The sequence below is a fragment of the Micrasema longulum genome, unplaced genomic scaffold (genome assembly GCF_059751315.1).
Source record: "Micrasema longulum isolate JH-2025_06_02 unplaced genomic scaffold, ASM5975131v1 h1tg000256l, whole genome shotgun sequence".
NCBI lineage: Eukaryota > Metazoa > Arthropoda > Insecta > Trichoptera > Brachycentridae > Micrasema > Micrasema longulum.
This window is the reverse complement of record NW_028277461.1, coordinates 97,909-121,498: the sequence shown is the minus strand read 5'-3', so window position 1 is coordinate 121,498 and position 23,590 is coordinate 97,909. Positions and strand designations below refer to the sequence as shown.

The 23,590-nt window shown below is 30.7% G+C and overlaps 1 protein-coding gene across 1 annotated transcript in view; it reads left to right on the top strand.

Moving 5' to 3' along the window:
• The window catches only part of LOC148283168 (neuroligin-1-like), a 140,261-nt gene that overhangs the window by 75,030 nt on the left and 41,641 nt on the right, over positions 1-23,590 (top strand). The window contains exons 5-8 of the mRNA XM_088223918.1: positions 9,490-9,642; positions 9,725-9,922; positions 10,036-10,697; positions 12,047-12,326. Coding sequence (XP_088080044.1) covers positions 9,490-9,642; positions 9,725-9,922; positions 10,036-10,697; positions 12,047-12,326 — 1,293 coding nt within the window. The remainder of the gene's footprint in view (positions 1-9,489; positions 9,643-9,724; positions 9,923-10,035; positions 10,698-12,046; positions 12,327-23,590) is intronic.

The window sequence follows — 23,590 nt, the reverse complement described above, 5'->3', positions numbered from 1 at the left end:
ATAAAGACTGTATGATTTCATTAATAAATAAATAAATAAATAAAATAAAAAAGTACCACCGATATTAATTTCAAAATTTTAAATTAAAATTTCCATTTTTCAAAGATAAATAGAGATTTGAATTTAAAACAACTAAAAACCAGCAAACCTAACCGTCCTTGGCATATTTTATTATAATTGTGATTTTTGTTTTATTTCCAATTGTTATAATTTTAATTTCAAGATCCATTATGTTCCATGTATTTTAAAAATGTAAAAGGTTTATCTGTTTTTTCTGGCTTGTTTGTAATATTGTTTTGCTCCTATTTAACATATGTAAACACTGACTGTTTCTGGCTAGTATTACCAAGAATGGTAGAGGCCATAATAATGAAAAAAAAAACATCGGTCTTGTCCGCTTAATAAATTTGAAACTACAAATAAAGTAAAACACCTCTTAAAAAAGAACGCAGTAAAAAGCGGTAGGTTAATTTTTTATATTTTTAGTTTAGTTCTATTGTAATAATCAAAGTTTTTTACAATATTTACATAAACAACCCAATATTTACATTAATATAGTTGTATACACGCACTAATTGTCCTAATTTTTTGAAATATTTACACCATCGTGTTATGTAGGTGTATATGCAATCTTTTATCAATTTTTAAAAATTAATTATGAATTTTTTTATACATTACTGTCACTTATAAAATAAAAAAACTAATTTTATGTTACTTTACAAACGTTATTATAATTTATTATATATATTTTTTTGCATACCTTAAAACCACTTTATTCATTTATAAATAAGGCAGCTATTTATTTATTTATTCCGCATTAAGTTAGTTCATAACATCCTGAAAACTAATATAAACTTTTTAATAATATTTAAAAAAAAATTATCAAAATTTATCAGTCACATACTTTTTCTATGTGATATTGCTTTTGATTTTATCTTGAGTCTTCTATTTAAAGATTATTTTGTTGAAAAATAATGTAAGAACTCATTATTTTCAGATTAATTTGGCAATATTCCTTTTCTTATTTTATGAATTTTATAAGCTTCATTTTTATGCCAATACTTTACATAATTTCGTATTTTTGGGAATACCTTTGTTTCTTGTATACAATTTCTTTGATTGACCTAGAGTTTTGAAGGTTTTCAATTCACTTACTGAGCATAAGTACAATAATAAAATTAATAAGAAAGTATTTGAAAAATTCAATTCAAAGAAATTTTGACAGTCTGCTCTATCTGCGTGTCGATAAAATGTTTTTATAGGTAATGTTATTTTATTTATTGAATATTTTATGGCATTCAAACCTTTTGTCTTCGCAAATTAAAAAAATTTCGGCTCTGTGTCATTATCTTTTAACACAATTTCCTCCCGAGAAATTCTCAACACATCGTGTTGGTAGTTAGGTAAATTTGCGTGTTGTTTTAGCCTTTCATTACATGTTTTGTTACTTTGCAACAGATTAAATAACGTGTACTCGGTGATATGACAAACACCTACCTACGCATAATTCTTCGCATGAGACTGAGTGGGCTTGTTAAGCGTAGATGGAAAATATATTGAAAGAATTAGATTCAAGGAAGCTTACACTTTGTATATTGTATGTAATGTAAATTGGTTAAAACTAGAATGAAAATTCTAGAAGGTACAACCAAAAAATTAACATTTTAATACTTATGAGATTGATAAGTTTTACTTGGAATTATGATTAAAATAAAAATTATTCGTCTGGTAAATGCTACAACTGGGTTACTTCAAAATCAGCATTTTTGAATTATCACTAAACTACATATTTATATTTTCCACCGTGAATGTTATAAATGGGCAAGTCATGATTCAGCAAAGCTAGGGTTTCCTAGGACAGCGGTGCCCGTATCTTAACGGCCGTAGTGAACGGTGATGCGGTGGACAGCCGCCGTAACGGTGACTAGAGAGTTGTTTCCTAGGAAAACGGCGTTGATAACACCGTTAAAAAATAAAAGCACTCTCTAGCCACCTCTACGACGGCTGTCCGCCGCACCAGCGTCCACTACGGCCGTTATGATACGGGCACCGCTGTCCTAGGAAACCCTAGCTTAAAATCGTATCACGATGCTTTAAATGCATGGGCGTCTATTTGTAGCATTCGTTGAGGGGAATAAAAAAGTGTTTTATTAGATTAGCCATAAATGCTTAGCGAAAATTTTGAAGTTATCTACCTGTTGTAGTTATCCCGCGAATTTGTATTATATATTTTTAAAGATATTTTTTTTTCATCAAATATGTGATGTACTAATAAAGATAGACTTTTTTGCTTATTTATAGTAACATATTACCACAGAGATGAAGAAATTTTTAGAGAAGGAATATAGAAGTCTAGCCATTTACAGGCATTTACAGGAATGCCCTTTTTTAAGCTGGTTTAGGTGGCCATTTTACACACTGTGTAACATTCATTATTCTGCCTATATTTGAAAATCTATATTCTTTCGAATTTTCCATCTAGCGACGTTTGTGAACTTAAAAAGCTGAAACCTTTATTGTTGCGGGTGAGATTCATAGGATTGATTTATTTTAACCTACATAATAGGCAACGCTTGAATATATTTTTCAATTTTTATACTTCTTGGGAAGAAGAAGGAATATGGATGTTCAAATATAGGCAAAATGGTGAATGTTACACAGTGTGTAAAGTGGCCACTTAAACCAGTGAATGACATGTCATAAACCTTGTGGATGCCTTGACTTCTATATTCTCTTGTCTAAAACTCATCATCTCTTTTGTAATATTTTAATATTAACAGCTCCCTAGGGGATTGAATTCAGTCCTTGTCTACAAAAAAATAGACAAACTCGAAACATTGTACAAACAAAGTACTTAATTGTTTTTTTCTTGTATTTGTATTTACAATAAGTTAAATTTGTTTTTTTTTAAGAAGCCGTAGAGGTTTGCGCGTTGCCTAACATGCTTGGGGTGCTAGGTTTGATTTTTTTGAAGGGTGCATTAGATGTGGTTCTTTACCGCAACATTTCGTTGTTTATAGACTAGCATTTGAAGCGTATAACTGATCACCTTAGAAACAATGTAACAAAAATGATCAAACTTGGTTGAAGTATCAGAACAATGCTCTATGCACCACTGGGTAGGAAAATGATGATGAATATTTAAGTATTTTGCAAAAAACAATCATGACACACTTATCGAAACCGCTCTTCTTTGATTCTTCACATTATATCAAAAACAAAAAACATATTTGGAGTTATCGCAAATATTAGTTAGTTGTTTAAACAAACAATTATGCGACCATATACGATTGTAAATTATCCAATTGTCAGACAGGAAATGAGTATGGAGAAATTGATATGTGTCGTTTTTTTTTCTCAGTTTTTAGATAAAAATTCTTGCAGCTATAAAATCAAAATAATTTACATTATTTAAATGTTTTAAAAATCACCGTGACTTTTTATATTTTACTTACCTATCTACACTTATATAATATTTAGAGTTAACTTACTTTTTTCCTTAAACCGTTTTAATTTTTCATTCACATTTAATTATATACTTAAGTTACTTAGTTTTACGCAGCATTTCATCTTTATGTCTATTTCTATAGTCATATTTTTTATGTTACGTCATGCGACACTTTTTTATTTAAATTTGTTGTTAATTAGATATGTACATTATATTGGGCCCATGATGTATAAAGTTTTTTATTTTTTATACATCAAAGGGAAAGAGGTCTAAAAAGTTGGATTTTTGATAACATTGAACGTAAAAATTATTTGAAAAAATGTTCCATACTACTTTTTCCCCTCAACCGAGGTTTGAAGTTTATAACTGTCTGAACATTTTGTTAATTATCCATATTGATAAATCTTTTTTTTGTTGGTTTTATATTACAAGATATTACTTAATCACATTACAAATTTGAACAGGTTTTAAAACTACCGAAATGGAAAAAGTTTACACTCCGCGGAACTAATTCCGTTAAGCAACCGGCTAATATTGATGAAAACAATGGCTCATTAAAACAATGTCACATTTACTACAAAACAAAGTACAACTCACGCCCTCAGATGCCTATTTAATAAGGTTGAATGCACAATAAACATTTTAATTGGACTGATTTTCTTACTTAAATACGAAATGACAGCTGGTTTAGAGTATAAAAATTGACTTTTTCGACAAACTCAAGCTCTGGTCGATAGCTAAAAGTTATATCAAATATTTAAAGAACTAACTAAAAAATATCCATATCGAGTAATCCAAAAGGACACTTTTTTTTTCAAAATTTAGAAAAAAAATATCGGCCAACCCTAATGAACATACATATTACTTGTATTACAATAGAACTTTTATTTTTTATTTTATACCCTTCATGAAAAAGCCCACTGGGCGTATTAAGATAATAAATAAATTCAACCTCTCTAAAAATTTTCCCAAACAACAGAACATACACGTGTTTATTGGCCAGACCATGAAACTTTAGAGGAACATTCCTAATAGTAAACTTTAAAAAAAAAACATAAAATTTTTTTTTCATGTTATTTTTTTTTGTAATTTGAAAGTGCAGCAAATCTCTGATTTCTCGGACAAGCATCTGTTCCACAAACCCCTACTCCTCTCCTACCACCGCTGTTGTCAGCGCCAGGTGCGAACAGCTTCGTTGGTCAAATAGGTTTTTTACCCCTTTTTTTGTAGGGGAAAAAAAAAAGATTTAATCTTTTTTAAATTTACCATGACAAATGTTACCTCAAAGTATCACAGTTAGCCCTAAAACACCGAGTATAAACATTTTGATAGTACATGGTTTGACTAACAAAAACTTAAAACCTGTTTTTAAAGCCCTGGATTTAACCGTAAAAATAATATCAAAGAAAATTATAATAATTTTGATGAATACGTCAGACAAGCTTTTGTCTTCAACAAACGCTCAATTTAATCTAGAAATGGAGAGAAAAACACCTTAGTAATATTTTTTGCTTTAACAATAAACTAAGCCTACTTATAAAACAAAACAATATTCTGCACGTACAATCAATTCTTATAATACTAGTTTTAGTGATTTTGAAAACAGAGCTGTTAGTGCTAGGATCTAAATATTTGAGAGTTTTATAACCATACTGGATGTCGCAATGATGTCAAAAATTACCTAAACAACTTTATATCATCTAATAAGATACGTTAATTGCTACACTCAACAATTTCAGTAAAATATGTACAATCCACGAAAAACTTAGATAAAAATCAATCCCATTTTCTGCAATGATAGGTTTTAATTTAAATATGTATGTAACTGTCTCAATGCAAATGGAAAAATATATACTGATTTTTAACAAATGGCTACAACTCCCAATAAGTTTTTTCTGTCAATATGTGAAAAAAAACGCTGGTTTTTACTCTCGTCTAGCTATGGTGTAACTCGAGTCTAAATAAGATACAAGACTATAAATCTCTCTTATTTATTTAAATTATGAAGTTGTATTTTTTTGTAATTTTTAAATTGACATTTTCACATCAGATTTAGAAATATTTAACAGTATGTCCCCATATTTTTTTAATGTAAAAAATCTGAACTCTAGAATATTCTGTCTTTTGCCTGAGGTAACACTGAAGTAACACGATGTTACATCACCGCGTGTAAAGAAATTTTCTAACACAGTGTTTTTGAGTTAATAGTACGTCGTTTGACTAAAACACCATCTAAATGTAACCGAAAGCTGTATAAATCACTCTTTATGGCACAAACAAAAAGAAACGAAATCACTAAATGAACTTCTTTCCTGAAAACTAAAGCAGCTCCTGGACCAGATACTCTTACCTCATCTTTATTAAAAATAGTAAGAATGAATGTTCTTCATCTTGTTGTAATTGTTAATCAATCCTTCCCACGGGATGTTTTTCGAGAAAAATTAAAGATAGCAAATATCATACCAATTTATTAAGACGATTGTCGTTAAGTATCCAAAATTGTATACCTGTACTCATTCTATTTTTTTTTGTTAAAGAAATACCTTTATGCGTTCTCATCATTTACCCAAATATTTCAATTTTGGTGACCATATTCAACAAGTTGTAAAAAACGTACTATTAGAAAATAAACCCAAGTTAGGGTAGAATGGGGTTCAGAACCTCGAACTTCTGATTCATGAGTCAGCAACACTAGCCCCGGGACCACAACCCGATTTTCTATCAGTCGTGTCTAAATTATTGGAATATTTCTAGGTCCCCATCTTAATCATTTTCTAGGAGGTGAAATTCAGTCAATTGTGTCAATAATGACACATTTTAAATTTTCTCATCTCTTTTATTTTTTTAATTTCTTTTTTTTTATATTTAAAAATTCTTTTTTATTTTAATTATTGTATGTCAGGCTGTAAGAAATTGCAAGTGACAAAAAGTCCAACATTCAACCATACATACCTTTGTTTTTTTTTGTAATTATCACATTCTATGTTATGGATAATAAAGATTTATTATAATTATTATCATTATAAGTGCTGCAATATAAAATTTTATTTTATGTTTATATTTATGTTTATTGTTATATTTATGTTTATTGTTATATTTATGTTTATTGTTATATTTTTGTATATATTTATATTTATGTTCATGTTTATATCTTCATATGGTAGAATTGGCTCTGCACTTTATAGCCATTTTACTGGAATAAAAATTTAAATAAAATAATAAATAAATAAATTATCATTAATGTTTTGAAATTAATTGAATTTATATAGTTAATGCTTTAAATATACAAAAATGTAAAGAAGCGTTGATTGCAGAATGCATAGAATTAAGAATAGTCCAGAAGAAGCGTAGAATCATATTTGAATACATCGGACTGTGTTCAAAAATGCCCCCACTATGCCCACTTTTGCCGCGCGTATTCGTGATGGTCGCCGCATAATGTTGCACGATGGGGAAAAATATAATAATAACACAAATGAAAGTTAAAAAAATCAATCTGTTAATTTTTTTCTAAAATTTTTTTGTGCACGCGGACATCAAAACAACAGCGTAGATAAGTAAAGGGTCATTTAATAAGAGTAATTGAATTAATAGACATTAAACTTAAAATATAAAACAAATTATATTTTACATCAAACGGATATTTTTATATCATGTTAAATAATATTTGATGTTTTAAAGATACTGTTGGTCGAATGTCCACGATGGAGTTGTTTAATCCTAGACACAATTTTCATTAGTTCTCTCATTACATAAGCAAAGTAGGGTAAAAAAGTTACTACCCTGGCAACACTAACGAAATGTTCATTTTGTTTCTTCGGCAATCTGACAGATGGAAAAATGATTCCATTTTTAAGAAATGCATTTGCTACGTACACATTCATTTACTAATTACACATGAAATGTGATTCCAACCTGTTTCTTTTAGATCCTAGCAGTATTTCTACACTTTAAAAGAACATAGTTAATGGGCATAGTTTAATTCAAATCAGGAGTTGCATACTGAGCGACGTCTACAAAAAAACTAATGGGTTAAAACGTAAACCTACTCATTTATGAAAAGTTAAGTCGCCTTCTGTTTGATGTGCGTATTTGGTTTCTGGACTATTCTTATGGCAGAATGCTTGATTAAAAATATTAATTAATGATTTCAATAAATACACCTATAACACGTGTTATTCTGAATGTCTGACTTCTACTGTACGTGTAATTTATTGATTCAGTAGAATTCTGTTCCGTTGCGGTAGACTAAGTTTCCGTAACAGGTTAGCTAACTCTGATTAAATCAGCCTTTGTCGTATTTCATGTAACGGTTCACCTTTCAATTCGTAATGATCAAACTTATTGAATAGACCTATGGCTGAAATCAATTAATTTTGGACGAAAGTGTGAAAGGTGAACTATGAACGTATTGGGCATTGAATAGACGAATCCCTTTCCAGCGAGTCTAAATGAAACAAAAGTTTGATCATACAACCATACAAAAAAATCCAATTATATACTTGCGTCATAATTACGCCAACAAATGAAAATTTACGTAACAATTGTAGGCGAAACTAAGGGGTGAAATTTGATCCATTAGGTCAAAAATATTTGAAATTCAAACTACAAAACATTGTTGACATAGATTATGCTTTAAATATTTTAATAAAAATAATCAAGTGTTGTCAGCAGAACGCTTGATTAAAAAATAACCAATCATAAACAAAGAAAAAAAACCAAGTTACTTAACGGAAAATTAAACCTATTGAAACTTTTAAAAAACTTCTGTAATTTTTTTAAACTAATAATATTTTAATTTGTTGCAACAGAGAGGTAAAACATTTTGAGAAGGGAATATGGGAGTCTAGGCATTTACAGGGCTTATGACCTGTCATTGGCTGGTTTAAATGGCAACTTTACACACTGTGTAACATTCGCCATTCTGCCTATGTTTGAAAATCCATATGTTTTTTTCTTTATAAAAGAAATATTAGCGTTCTAATAATTTACCCTAGTATTTCAATTTTGATGGCCATTTTCAACGAGTTGTAAATAACTCACTATTAGAAAATGTAAATCAATTTGCGGTAGAGTGGGGTTTGAACCTCGAACCTCCGGCCCGTGAGTCCGCATCACTAGCCACGGGACCACAACCCGATTATTATATTTTCTTAACTCTTCCATCTGTTGGCTTTTGTGAAGTAAAAGAGCTGAAACCTAAACCAGCCAATGACATGTCATAAGCCCTGAAAATGCCTAGACTCCCATATTCCCTCCTCAAAAATGTTTTCCCTCTCTGTTACAACAAATTTAAATATGAACAACTCCCTAGGGAGAAAATTCAGCCAGTCTGCAAGCAATTGGACATACTTAAAACATTGTTAAAAATATGTTATCTGGTCAGTGCATTTGACTTTCATGCAAGATATATCGAGTTTGATTTCAAACATGGTTCACATAAAACATATATTTAAAAACCTGTTTTCATATTTTACAGTCAATGAACTGGAAAGTGAAGCGTTAGACTGGTCATCTTACCTTCATGTTACAAATAATATCAGATATGCTGCGGTTGGTATACCAATACAGTGTTCTATACATAATTAGGTGCGGATAGGCAGTGTTTTTATAAATACTTATATAAGATCTTATGTACGGCATTCACGAAAAAGTTCGGATAAAATACTCAAATTGTTCAATAAATTAATTGCTGCTCGGTTAATTAATAAGAATTAATATAACATCATAGCAAACAAAATCAATTACAAGATTTTATCCAAAATAGTTTAAATTGGGGTTTAATTTGAAAAAAAGAGGAAAAAAAATTGCCATTGGTAACAATATTAAATGAAAAGGAGAAATATTTGAGTTTGTGCAAATATTTATTCAGTTCAAATTCAACATTTTCAACAGAGTTATAAAATTGTTTCAAGGTAATATTAAAGCCAATTACAGGTCACATGAGTTTTATAAGTACTCAGACTTTCATATTGTATACTTAAAAAGGTTTTCCATCACTTGTAAAAATATTTTAATTAATTTAATTATTTTTTTCACAGGTAACCGAGGAGTGGAAGCTCCTTATGCTGTGTTAGTGTGGGTGCACGGAGACTCCTACGAGTGGGGCTCCGGTAATCCTTACGATGGCTCTGTTTTGGCATCGCATGGACACGTCATCGTTCTGACTCTAAATTTTAGATTAGGTTTATTAGGTAAAATATTACCAAAAATAAAATATTTGTAATTCAAACATGTTTCTTTTATTTAAGTTTTATACGTTTTCTTTTTTGCTAGGATTTTTGAAAACTCGACCGGGTAACCGACCTGGCAACACTGGGGGTAATCTAGCCTTACGGGATCTTTCTGCAGCTTTGCGTTGGGCTAAACATAATCTAGAAAGTTTCGGAGGAGATCCTTCTCGTCTTACTCTCGTGGGACATGCCCACGGAGCAGCTCTAGCAAATCTGCTTTTACTCACTAATGAAGCCAGAGGTAATTTTATGTATATGAACTTTACCAATACCGTTTGTTAAACGTTTAAATAAATATTACATGAACATAATACGTCATGTTGAAATCAATTGTCTTTATTTATTTTATTTTAGGTCTCATCCATCGGCTCGTTTTGCTTAGTGGAAGTGCTCTGAGCCCTTGGGCTCTCGTTCAAGATCCAGACTCCCAACGAGCTGCAGTCGCCGAACAATTAGGATGTAATATAGAATTGGAAGCCAAAGGTTCTACGCCCGAAGATGAAGATATCACGACATGCCTTGAAGATAAACCGTTAGAAGCATTATTAGATGTTAGAATCGACGAAGCCAGTTTTATTCCACGATGGGGTCCATTTCACCCAGTTGAGCAAGATATGCCCGACCCAGTTTATGCCATGGAAGTGGCGAGTGACAGTTTTATAACGTGTAGTTTAATTCTAGGTGTAACGACTACTGAAAGTTACTACGATTTCAGTGCTACGGATATACAATATGGTTTTGAAGAAGACTATAGAAATAGAGTGTTAAGAACTTTCGTTAGAAATTCCTTTGTTTATCATCTAAATGAAATTTACGCGGCTGTGAGAAATGAGTACACGGACTGGGAGAAGCCGATTCAGCATCCTATCAACATCAGAGATTCGACTATGGAGGCCCTCAGTGATGGCCATACGGCTGCCCCGTTACTGAGAGTGGCTGGTCTGCACGCGCGGCGAGGAGCTACAACTTATCTCTTTCATTTCGCTTATCAGTCAAAAGATGGCGATTATCCACAGGTAAGTGTCAAAAACGGCAAGATTTTTTTTTCTCTTGTATCTCTTTTTTAAATTATTTTTCATCTTAAACAAATTTATTTATCTTTTCACTCATTTATACGCAGCGAAAAGTATCAAAATATATATTTTTAACCTTTTTTACTAAGAACCACTGGCGCGAAAAAAGCTAAAAAATAATGTCATTTTATTGCTTTCCGGTTAGAATATATATACATGGATATATTCCTCTAGTCTGGTTGCCCTATTACAGTATACCTTCTGATTTACTTGAGGGCGTCCGGAAGAAATTGATCAAATATATGCATATTTAACTAAATATTCTAGCTGCTTTATTGAATAACAATCAATTGTTATCTTTGGCAAATATTTTAAACTTTTTCTCGGAAGAATTTGAACAGGCGTAATATTACTTTGTAAAGTGATAAATTCATTAATTGACTGTCCAGATTGGCTATAGTTGGTCTGTTTCCGTGTACCTAGGCGTCATACCCTCCACAGATCTCCTTTTTTTCTGCAAGTTCCAAGACCAACTATCCCATGCACTCACCTATCCCTAGGCTCCACAGATATGGTTATCAGTGTAAGGATAAGGCTGATATATTTGGTTCTGGACTTGACAGTTATAAAACTAGTTTGATTTCTTTTTTTCTCTCGCTATAAATTTTTTAAAACTTTTTTCTGTATCTTTTTTTTCTTTTTTGCTTTTTCATATTTGTGTATATATTTCGTAAATATTTTTGATTACTTATGTGTATTTACTTGTGACTACTATTATAGTTATTCAATTTTATCATTTTGATGATGTATTTATATATATGTATATATACGTACGTACGTTTTTTTTTCATTATTCTACGTTTATGTTAATGGCAATTTATATCGTTTATGTAAAAGTAAATAAATGTATATAGAAAACGTAATATGAGAAATATATTCCTATTCTAATTTAATAAAAAGAACATATCTTGAATATGAGGACATTATAATAAAGTAGCAAGAATGTTGGGCACAATTGTTGCATTTTTGTTAAAATAAAGAACTTATCATTTAAGGCAACCAATTTATTAATTTTGACAAAAACACAATGATTATTAATTTAACAGAAATGTTTTCATTCAAACGTTAACGTTCCGACTTTCGCTTTATTTTCTTTTATCTTACAAACGTAAAAGCAAATTACTCTATCATTTATTCATTTTCGAGTTTTGTGATATAACTGGTGAAAACTTTGTTTTTTATTACCCTAAAAATCAACAATTGATTATGTAAAAAATCATGTATGATTGTATATTTCGAATTCACAATGAAACATCGAAAAAAAAGTTTATTTGTGTTTATTCTTTTCTTAGCGACTTGGGAGCGTAAGAGGTGAACAGATACCTTACGCTCTTGGACTTCCTCTTGTTGGGGGTTTGCCATACTTCCCCGCTAACTATAGTCGCCAAGACGGTGCTGTTGCTGAGGCTCTGCTTTCTCTGCTAGTCACTTACGCTAAGACTGGAGACCCAAATCCCAAACCTGGTGACCCAGCCCCTCCTCAGTATGCAGACTATGGAAGAGAAAGGACTCAATATAAAGGGGTTCCTTGGGCACTATATGAACCAAGCTCGCAGCGTTATTTATCCTTTGGTAAGTCATACACTTGTAATATTTATCTTATTTAATCTATTTCCAACATACTCGTAGGTATTTGATGGTAAATGGTGGGGCTTTTCGTTATTTTGTAATAACTCACACATATTTTAATTGATTTGTAGAACGTTTTTGCATGAACTTCATTATTAGTAGAAACAATAACGGATGTCGTTTTTCAACAAAAGTATACATAATATATTTATAACTCAAAAGAACCTTAATTCAAATTTCCTGTTCTTTAAACCTGCGGTCGTCCTGGAAGGCCGTCGATGATGATCTTTCGACTTTATTCGGCAAAACGAAGAGACGCTGGATTGATGTTGGAGGAGGCAAGATTGCTGGCTGGCGATAGGGTCTGCTGAAGGCAATTGGTCCACATGCTACGATTAGGAACGGATGTGGAAAAGAAGAAGAGAAAGTTTGTCGATACCAGAATATGTTATCGAAAGGCTTTACAGTATCCATGTATTTCCTTGTTACTACTCGGCGTTACCTACCATTATTATTGGCAACAATTATTACTTCTATTTAAATATTTGTAGTTATACTACCTATTTGTTTATTTTAGGGTATGTTACAAACATGGTTTCTTATAAAAATTAAAAAATAAAAATTAGAACATAACATATCTACACGTGAGGAAATTTCAATACCAAAAAAGGGAAATCATACAGATCTAAACAAAGAACGGGAATAAACGTAATTCTTTTAGTAATACCGAACCAAAACGTGAGTTTTGGAATGCCATTAATGACAAATGAGAAAAAGACATGGCTTAAGTATAATTTCGGGAAACTTGGCGCAGAGCGGCGTGTAATGAAGGAATTTTATTTTTTTCACATTTATAGGTTGCCGATTGTTTATTAAGGTTTTTATGATTCGTGTGTTTAATATTTTATTCGCAATGTAGATAGGCGTGAATTTATGACCACACGCGGGACCAACCTTAGTGCCTTTATAAAAGTGTATACATAGTTTGAATCTACATATTCGGTTTTTAACTCTTAAAAGGCTAAATACCTTTACACTCGATGACGTAAGATAATGTTATTTCAAGCAAAAGACATAATATTCTGAAGTTCAGACATTTGAAAAAAAAACATAGGGACATGCTGTTAAATAATTATGTTTCCATCTTCTTCGCGTGTTTTTTCGGGTCCCCCTGACGTTGACGACCACTTAGGAGAAAGTTTCCCTATCCCGATCAGTGCAAAACAGGTCTTCCACAATTTTTATCCTAGTCCATCCATCCTCGGATGTTTAGAAGCCAGGATAGCTGTTTTCTTTTCATCCCTCTACGTCCCTTGATCTTTCTCTTCATCACAAGTTGAAGTGTGGCATATTCATCACCTTCTCAACTCAAAGCCAAAATATGACATCTTACGGAGCTTAATGGTGGTGAATAGTTCTTTATTCGTAGTGGTTCTACGCAATACTTCATTGTTGGTTATCATATTGGTAGTATTAGGTATTTTTAAACGGTTTGTTGCATAGTAAGTGAAATAAAGAAAAAAAATGTCAACATATTAAATCATCATCGTAACTGCACAGGGTACTGCATTGGTAGACCAAATGCAGCGTATTTTAATTATCGGTTACATGAAGCCAAGGTGATCAGTTATACGCTTCAGGTGCCAGTTGATGAACAATAGTGTTGTGTAGTTTAAACAATCTTCAAAATCAGTATTTCTCGTCACGCAGCCAGAATTAGAACCCAAAACCTCAAGAATGGTAAGCGGATACATCAACCACTGCACAACTAGGCAGACCTATCTCCATCTTCCATATTCAGGATTTTTACCTGAGGGCAACCTTTTTTTTCTTCCGATTAATGAAATGCTTGAAATATGTATGTTCAAACATAGGCAGAATGGTGCATGTTACACAGTGTACAAAGTGATTCGTGAAACAAGTCAATCACGAATCATAAGCTCTATGAATGCCTAGACTCCCATTTCACCATCTCAAAAATGCTTTGTATCTCTTTTGTAATAAATGTAAAGTTCATCAGTTTGTTATGTGATCTATTATTGTTATCAAAAATATTTTTCACTTTGTGGTATGACATTTTACACTTATTTGTTTATTAATTTGTATAAACCACTTAATTTTTTTAAAAATTACACTTCGACCGGTTTCGAGGTTACTACCTCATCGTCAGGAATTTAACTAACTTATAATTACACGCGTTGCTATTTATATAATAAAATATTGTATGAAAGAGACATGTATGGTTTTCGTTTAGATAATTTAGAACGATTAGAAATTAGTAAAGCCATTAATCAAAAACTTCAGATAATAAATAATCAATTAAATTTAACTTCGAGTCCTCTTTTAAAACTATTCCCGTTATGATTTATTTTATCTTCTTTCTCTCTCTTTCTTTCAATTTTCTGTCTCTTTCATACAATATTTTATTATATAAATAGCAACGCGTGTAATTATAAGTTAGTTAAATTCCTGACGATGAGGTAGTAACCTCGAAACCGGTCGAAGTGTAATTTAAAAAAAAATTAAGTGGTTTATACAAATTTATAAACAAATAAGTGTTATGTGATCATTTAAACCAGCCAACGTCAGGTCAAAAGCTTTGTAAATGCCACTACTTCCATATTTTCATCTCAAAGAGCTACATTAAAAGTTGAAATCAACAGTGGTTAGCCGAATCAATACATCTTTAAATGTCTTAAAACGCATAAATACATATTATCTTAGACATATGACCTGTTGTTGGCTGGTTAAAATTAGCACTTTTACACTATCGTTCTGTCTATGTTTAAACGTCAGTATTATTTTAGTTCTTTTTCAGATGAATTATATTATTTTATTCAAATAATGTCAAAACTTTGTATGAATTTTATAAAATATCCAAAGAGTTGGTAAAGAAAAAAAAAGATCTTTTAGTTTTTCTTTCGACTTACAATTCTTTATATTGTTTTAGATTTGCTTTCAATAGATTGATATAAAACTCAAACAGTCTTCATCGACGATTTTACTAACAGTAAACTTTTAAAATATTTTTCCATCGGTTTCCTAGATTTGAAGCTGTTATAAAAGTTATTTGAAAGAGTAAACTTTTTTTCAGTTTTATGTAAAAAAAAAACCCATTAAACACCTTTATTTATCAAATGATACCATGGTCGTCTAACGAAAAAAGTAAATACGAATTTAATTTTCATGCCAAAATTTTCAATATTTTTTTGTTTTCAATTTTTGTACTTTTCAAATACCTTCATTTGTTTGTTTTTACATTTGAAAAAATACAATTTGATTAAATTTAAAATTAAAATTAAGTGTTATTGATTAACCAAACAAAGAAACTATTTCTTATTTATATAGGATTTTTCAATAGGGACGGTTGACCTTTGTCAGTGGTAAGCGGCCATGGTGGTAGAGCTACAGCTGTCAAATTTGAAGGTTTTAATAATTAACGTTGAACAAGTTATAAAGTTACAGTGTTGTGCAGGAAGTGCAAATCATTTAATTTTACTATTAAAATATGTGCTCAGTTCGCTAAGTAGGTTTCAGACGGAAAATCATCTTCAGCGACGAGGACCATTTTTGGATGAATGGCTATCTATGTTAACAAGTAAAATTGGCACTTTTGATTAAATCACGACCATATGAGATCCATCAATGGCAAATGCATCCGGAAAATGCCGTACGGTGTGGATTTTGGTCTGACGGGATCATGGGCCGATCGAATAATATAAAAAAAACATCAATTTAAAGTTTATGCGCCCTCAATTGAAAACCCTGTTCAATATAATTAAGAATAGTCCAGAAGGAGCGGAAAATCATATTTGAATACATCGGACTGTGTTCGAAAATTCCCCCACTTTGCCCCACTTTCGCCGCGCGCATGCGTGAAGTCGCCGCGTTATGTTGCCAAATTGAGAAAAATATAACCAAAACACAAATGTAAGATAGATATATTTAAAAAAAGCAGTTTGTTAATTTCTCTAAAATTTTAAAGTACACGCGGAAACATTGATTGACACAACAGAGTAGATAAATAAAGGATCATATAATAAGAGTAATTGAATTAATGAACTTTAAATATAAAACAAATTTTATTTTACATAATGCGGATATTTTCACTTAATTTAAAATAATATTTGATGTTCTTTTTAATAAAAAGAAGCGTAAAAAAATTGACTTCCCTGACAACACTAACAATATGTCCATTTTGTTTTCTTTGACAATCTAACAGGTGGGAAAATAATAAACATTTTGAGTGCATTAGCTACTTACACATGCATTCGCTACCTACTTATACATGAAATGTAATCCCATCCTGTTTCTTGTTGATCTCATTAGCATTTTTATACTTTAAAACGACATAGCACGGTACAGTTGAATTAAAATCGGGAGTTGCGTTTTGAGAGACGTCTACAAAGAAACTAATGGGTCAAAACATAAAACTACTCGTTTAAGAGTAGTTTAGTCGTCTTCTGTTTGATGCGCGTATGCAGTTTTTGTACTATTTTTTTAATTCTATGCGCTGTTCATTTAAAAACAACTGATTTTTTTACATTTATTGGTAGAAACGTTCTAATTCCATTGGTTCTGTGTTGAGTTGGGAAAAATAATATGGTTCAACAAAATATTATTAACCTTAGACAGGTTAGGTAACCTTTGTCGAATAGACGAAAACGCGTAGGTAAATACATATTTTTATATTGTAAAATTGTTGCATCATTGCACTCCAGAGGATTAAAATTTATATCCCTTTCGTTTTCGATTTAATTTATAAAAAAACATATTAAAAACACACACATATTAACAAACATTATCAGCGCAATCAATTTTTGTTTTTATTTATTCAAGATTATTTTTAACATAAAATAATATTTCACCTCCCGTTTTTTTCGGTTTGCATTACTAATGTATATTATAATGTCTGTAACGTATATAAATCAATATGGTATATGTCAGTTATTGCAGTTTCACAAATACTTATTACGTTAATATTTTCCAAGCTCTAAAATTTGGTACCATAATAAAAATCCGTTTTTGACTAAATTTAAATAAATTATTTTTTATCTCAATATCATCATTGCTTCATAAATGTATCTAATAAATATAACAAAAATAAATATTTTTAACTATAAATAACCACCTCTAAAATTGTTTGTTGAATCGAAGGATGGCAAGGTTTAATGAGGTTCGTAAGAACGTTAGGTGTTCGGAGTTTAAGTAGACACGGTCATTTATTTATTTTTATTTATTTTTTTACATAAACGGCAGAAATTGCCTTTAATATATATTGAACATAAATATGAAAAAAAAAATTAAAAAAATACATATATAGAAACATAACAAAAAATTATAAAAATTGCATAACTATAACAATAGTAACAAGCAGGTAAATACATAAAAGCAACCAAAAATAATAACGAAATAAATACATAAATATGAAAAAACAAAAAAGGAAAAAACATTTTTAAATAAAAAGAAAAGTTTAAGAATAATCATGTCATGATAGTAAGCAAACAAATATCTTGTAAATCTTTTTTGCTGTAGACTTGTCGTTAAATGGCGCAATGATACTGTAAATCAAAGGTAAATTTTTCAAAATGAGTATTGTGTTTTCAAATTAAGCTATCATGATTCTCCTAATTGAGTTTTATAAAAGTTGATACATACAAATATCAGTTTTGTTTTGCTTTTAATTAACCCCTTTCATACCCTTGTCACATCAAATTTAAAAAAGAACGTCGAATCAAGATAAATAAAAATGTTTCATAATTTTTCCACTTTGAAATGGGCGAATTTATTTAAAGTGAGTTAACATGAAATATTCCGTTTTCTAGAACTTGTTTTTCTGTGTCTTTTAGAACGATCCGTATTAAAGTGATTAGTTATCAAACAAAGAAATACTTTCGTTTGTTGGTCAATACAAACAACTGAATCCCCTTTCCCAGGAGTTTTGCGAAAGTTGGATTAGTTTACAGAAATAAGAAATAAACTTTGGAGAAATCCGATTGTGAAACCACCCGGAAACGACTCAACGTTTCACAGCTTTAAAAATATCACACAGTTGCGTGAAAAATATTTTTTTTTTAATTCGTTAATTATTCTTTTTTGAGAAAATGTAAATACTAGCGTTCTTCAGATAAACCCAAATATTTCATTTTTGGGCCATTTTCAACGAGTTGTATATAACTCACTATTAGAAAAGGGGAATTAAGTTGCGATAGACTGAGATTCGAACCACGGACCTTTGACCCGTGAGTCTAAGATTCTAGGTCTTGTAAATGCCTAGACATATATATTTTCTTATTTACAATGTTTTCCCTCCATATTGCAATCTTAATAACTCCCCAGGGAGAGAAATTCAGCCATGTCTGAAAACATTTGGACATACTCAAAATGTTGTTGATTCAACTAAATGGTAGAAAGAGAAGTATAAAATAGGTGCAAAGGTTTTCACGATCACTGTTTTCAATATGTTTGTTTTTTGGGTAATACCGTGTGCATTAGATTTGTTACAACGTTTCGGCTACCATTGCAGGAGCCATCTTCAGGGTAAACTGTATATATAAATTAAAATTTAACTATAAGCATCTGCTGACGAACTGCATTTTATGCAGTTCAGCAGGACTTGATAATTTGTATTTTAAATTTTGTACGTTTTTTTTGATAAAATAAAAAATAAAAAAATAAAGTTTCTCATAATGATAAATTTGAAATTGTATTATTTCACGCGCTGTTCATGTACCAATATTTTAACAAGGTGTAATCATCCCAAATTACCGAGACTAACAATTAAATCATTGAACAAACAGTGACGATTCAATTGGACCGAAATTAACATAGTGATTTCATTAACTTTCATGTATTAAAAATCATTAGTAACATTATGACAGACATCAATGAAAAAAATACAGACTCAACTATGTTTTTCTTGCAGTTAAAATGAGTTTTTTCCGAAGCAGCTATTTCAATTTATATTTATGAACAAAAATATTTTTGACAAGGCTCGATTTCACTCCCTGGGGAATTGTCAAGATTTAAATTCATTGCAACAGAGAAAAAAAATCATTTTTAGCAAGAAATATAAAAGCCTAGGCATTTACAGGGCTGATGATACCTTTTTGACTGGTTTATGTAGCCACTTTAGAGTGAAACATTCACTATTCTGCCTATGATTGAATTTTTTTGCAACCGAGAGGAAAAACCTTTTTGAGAATGGAATACGAAAATCTAGGCATTTAAATGGCCTAAAACTTTTTATTGGCTGGGTAAAATGGCCACTCTGCACACTATGTTTCAGTAGCGAGCAGTGAGTTTTTAGATTGGTAAGGTGCAAAAATTCTGATAAAATGACCATAGCATCGGTATTGTACATCCTAAAGAGAGTCTATTTTATATTTAATTAATAATTCATAGCAAATAGCTCTAGCGGCTAGTAACTACAGTAAACATATTTTTGAATTTAAAATGACTATTTGATTAACAAATTAATGTAAGAATAAAAAAATATTATTTCGAAAAAAATGGACCTCGTGGGGAATCGAACTCCAACCTGAGTTATTAGAATATAAACTATTCATCCACGCGGATTGTATAGTACATCTTAGTCACGCATCAGCATCAGCAGGTTGGTGGAGTTGCGCAACCTTCCTCCTTAACAAGTTGTGTAACCTTTTTTAATTCAATTAATTTACATACATTACAAACTATAATTGAATACGTACATATTATAAAAAGACAAAAAATACAAAAAGAAACTCTTGTCAAAATAGTAGGAGAATCCTGCTCCGGAAACCCCTTCAACAGCCAGAGCGATGTTGTTCAGCATAGAGATAGCCCTTCCAACAGGCATAACCATCGGCAGGTTTGTCCTGTTTATCGGAATATGAAACAATCTATGCCGACGCTGTCTTAGGTAATAATCAGGAACACACAAACCACTGCTCATCATAATATCAGAATTATCGATCATACCGCGCAACAATTGATAAAAATGTGTAGTTAAATACACCTACCTTCTATTCTCTAAACTGTTGTAGCCAAGCATACCCTGGAGAACTTTTACTCTTTTTCCTCTGTTCAAACATTCACATTTCCTCAACCCATCCATATTTCAACTTTTGTCTAGTAAAAGGGCTGAAATATTTATTGATGATGGTGATATACATCTGGCTGAATTATTTATGCTCCTAGTAATATTAACAAATTTCAACAGGAATGAAGAACATTTTAGAAAAGGAAATATGAAAGTCTAGTCATTAACAAGACTTATGACCTGTCATTGGCTGATTTAAGTGGTGACTTTGAACACAACTAAACATTCTATTCAATTTGCCTATGTTTGAACATCCAAATTTCTTAAATCTAAAAAAAGCTGAATGCTTGGTTCTTTTAGAAAGATTCAAATGATTGAATTATTTTACATACAATGCAACGCCAGAAAACAATTTCACAATTTCAGACTTCTTGGATCAGTTGGTTTTGTCACAATATTTTGAGTTTGTCAGAATGTTTGTAGATAAAGGACCGGATTTATCCCCTAGAAAGTCATTTAAATTAACAAATTTCAACAGAGATAGAGAACATTTTAGATAAGGAAATATAAAAGTCAAGACATATATAGGGCTTATGACCTGTCATTGGCTGGTTTGAGTGGCTACTTTACACACGTGTAATATTTATACAAGTCATAAACTCTGTAAATGCCTTGATTTCCATATTTCTTCCTCTAAAATATTTTCTTCTTTGTTGAAATTTGTAAACATAAACTCATCTTTATTGATTCATTTCAAATAACTTAAGACTTCAAACCAGTGCTTATCTACAAAGCTTTGAACGTTCTTAAAATACTGTAAGTAATTTATATCAACTGGAAAATTCACAGAAAATCTAATAAACTGCATAAGATAAGCAACGTATTTTTAATGCGAATTGAAGATCTATAAAAAAGAAATAATCAATCAGAACAAAAACATTTAATCAAGAAAGTAATGTAGGTTATAAATTAGTTAAAATATTAATTAACTGATTGTATTTGCTCTGGAAACAATAAATTTAATTCGAACTTTTAAAGTAAGGAATCGCGATAAAACTTCAAACAATGTTTTCGCTATTCAAAGATTTGTTTTCATATAAAATTCTAATTTCATTGGCTCTCTGATTTATTGAAAAATGTGAGCTTAATCTACTTTCTTCGACTTTTTGAAAGATTTTAATCCTAAACGAAAATGCTGACGATAGGAAACGACTTCGTAAAATGGGGAGATCTCGAAAAGGATAACCTTATTAGGGTGTTGTAATTCCTCGTAGGTAGGTACTATCAACTGGGTTTTTCTATTGGAGTCCAGTTATTCGCAATGAACATCAAAAAATCTTTAAAAGATAATTTTTTTCAAAATGATTTAAATTTCTGTTTTATCATTATGAATTTGATCATGAACTTTAAATTAAATAATTTTATGTGTTTAAAGCAGTTAAAAAAAAACTATCCTTATATGGAGTGAATCGCAACTAAGGGATTATAAAGAGGAAATTTTGTTAAAACTAATACTGTTTATTTCGGCAACTCACGTCAAGATAATTGCAAAATTTCTTGTCAGCACCTGAAAGCATAAAAATATTTTTTCTGCGGACTGCAAACATCAATACTTCTTAAGCACTTTTCTGCTCTTTACGCTATCATTGTATATCTTTAAAAGTATGTGGTTTTACGCTAGTGAAAAAACTTTGAATAATTCAATAGGATTATCCAAGGTAATGTGACAAACTATTTCTTGAATACATTTATTAGTCTTTTAATTTTCTTCCAAATAAATCACAAATAAAAACTTAACAAATGATAAAACAAGATTTACACTAGATAATGTGAGGTGATGTCAGATTTTAGGAAGAATAAAAGCGACTAGTTGTGTTCACTAAAACGACATGCGGGAAGAAAATAATTAATAATTTTTACATAAAACTTGTTATTTTTTTTATTGAAATTTAAAATTCTTGTTTATTTTCATAACATTCACAAGAGTTTTATTTTGAGTTATGTTAGCCGTGTTTTATCGTAAAACATTTTGAAAGGCCCATGTAAGAGCGACATGCTGAATAAAATCGTCAGTCTACGTCTTAGAATTTAGATGTTATAAAATTTGTTAATAAACAAAAAAAAAACAGACATTTGAATGTAAAATTTGTTTCTATTTACACCATATTTTTTTTTCCATTTTCTTGCGTTTATTCAATACACAATATAGTTATTTTATAAATATTGTTTCATCCCAATTTAAACACAATAACAAACTTTTCTATGGTAAAAATGAACTGTTTTGTCTTGTAATTCTAATTATACGATAATAATAATATAAAGTACTAACCTGATGGTCTTATTAATAATAATTATGGATAACTTAAATAGCCCCATTTTCGTAATATAATATCTCAAGGGCGCTTTACAAAGTGATTATATAAAGACATAAAATTAATTTAACTTTTTAATTTAAGAAAAATAATGTACTTTTTCATATTACTTTTCCATCACATGCTAAGAATTGATTCAAATTAACTCCCAAACCTTGTCAAAAAATAAATGTTTGAAACGATTTACCAGTCCTGAAAATGCCTACTTAGGCAAAACCGCTAGTGGGTCAAATAAATATTACATGAAATATTTTTCTTGGGAATATTATGTATGCTATGTTTTCAATTGAAAAAAAAAGGAAAACTTTCCCAATGACTTTTATCGATATTTTCATCAACATTATTAATATTTTTCTTTTTTTTCCATCGGCATGATAATGTTTTGGAAGAGAGGCCTAAATAAACAAAAATGTGGATTTGCTCGCTTCGCATTTAAAGTTTTAATTTTGTTCCTTTAGGTATGTTGCAGGAACATATAATAATAACGTACTCTTTTGAAAATCTGGCCTCCAATCACATCTTAGCCAGTTTGGTCCCAAACTAACCAATGCGATGGTTGACTGGCGGGTGTCATGAATAATTCAGGGAAATTGTTTACCCCAAGTAATCTGGACCACGTAAGCAGAAGTCAGATCTCAAACCGAGTATCACCATAAGATGAAACTCTGCAACTGCTGGTCTAACTGTAAATATCTTGTGTTAACATAATTGTTTGCGATGGGTCTGTTGATTTGCTAGTAGTTACAGTATGCAAGTAAAGACAGTAATAGGATCATCATTCTGAGTATTCAAAACTATGTAACTCAAACTGAATTGCGAGTATCTTCTAGAATAGCAATCGGAAATTTGAGGCCCGCGGGCCAGATCTGGCC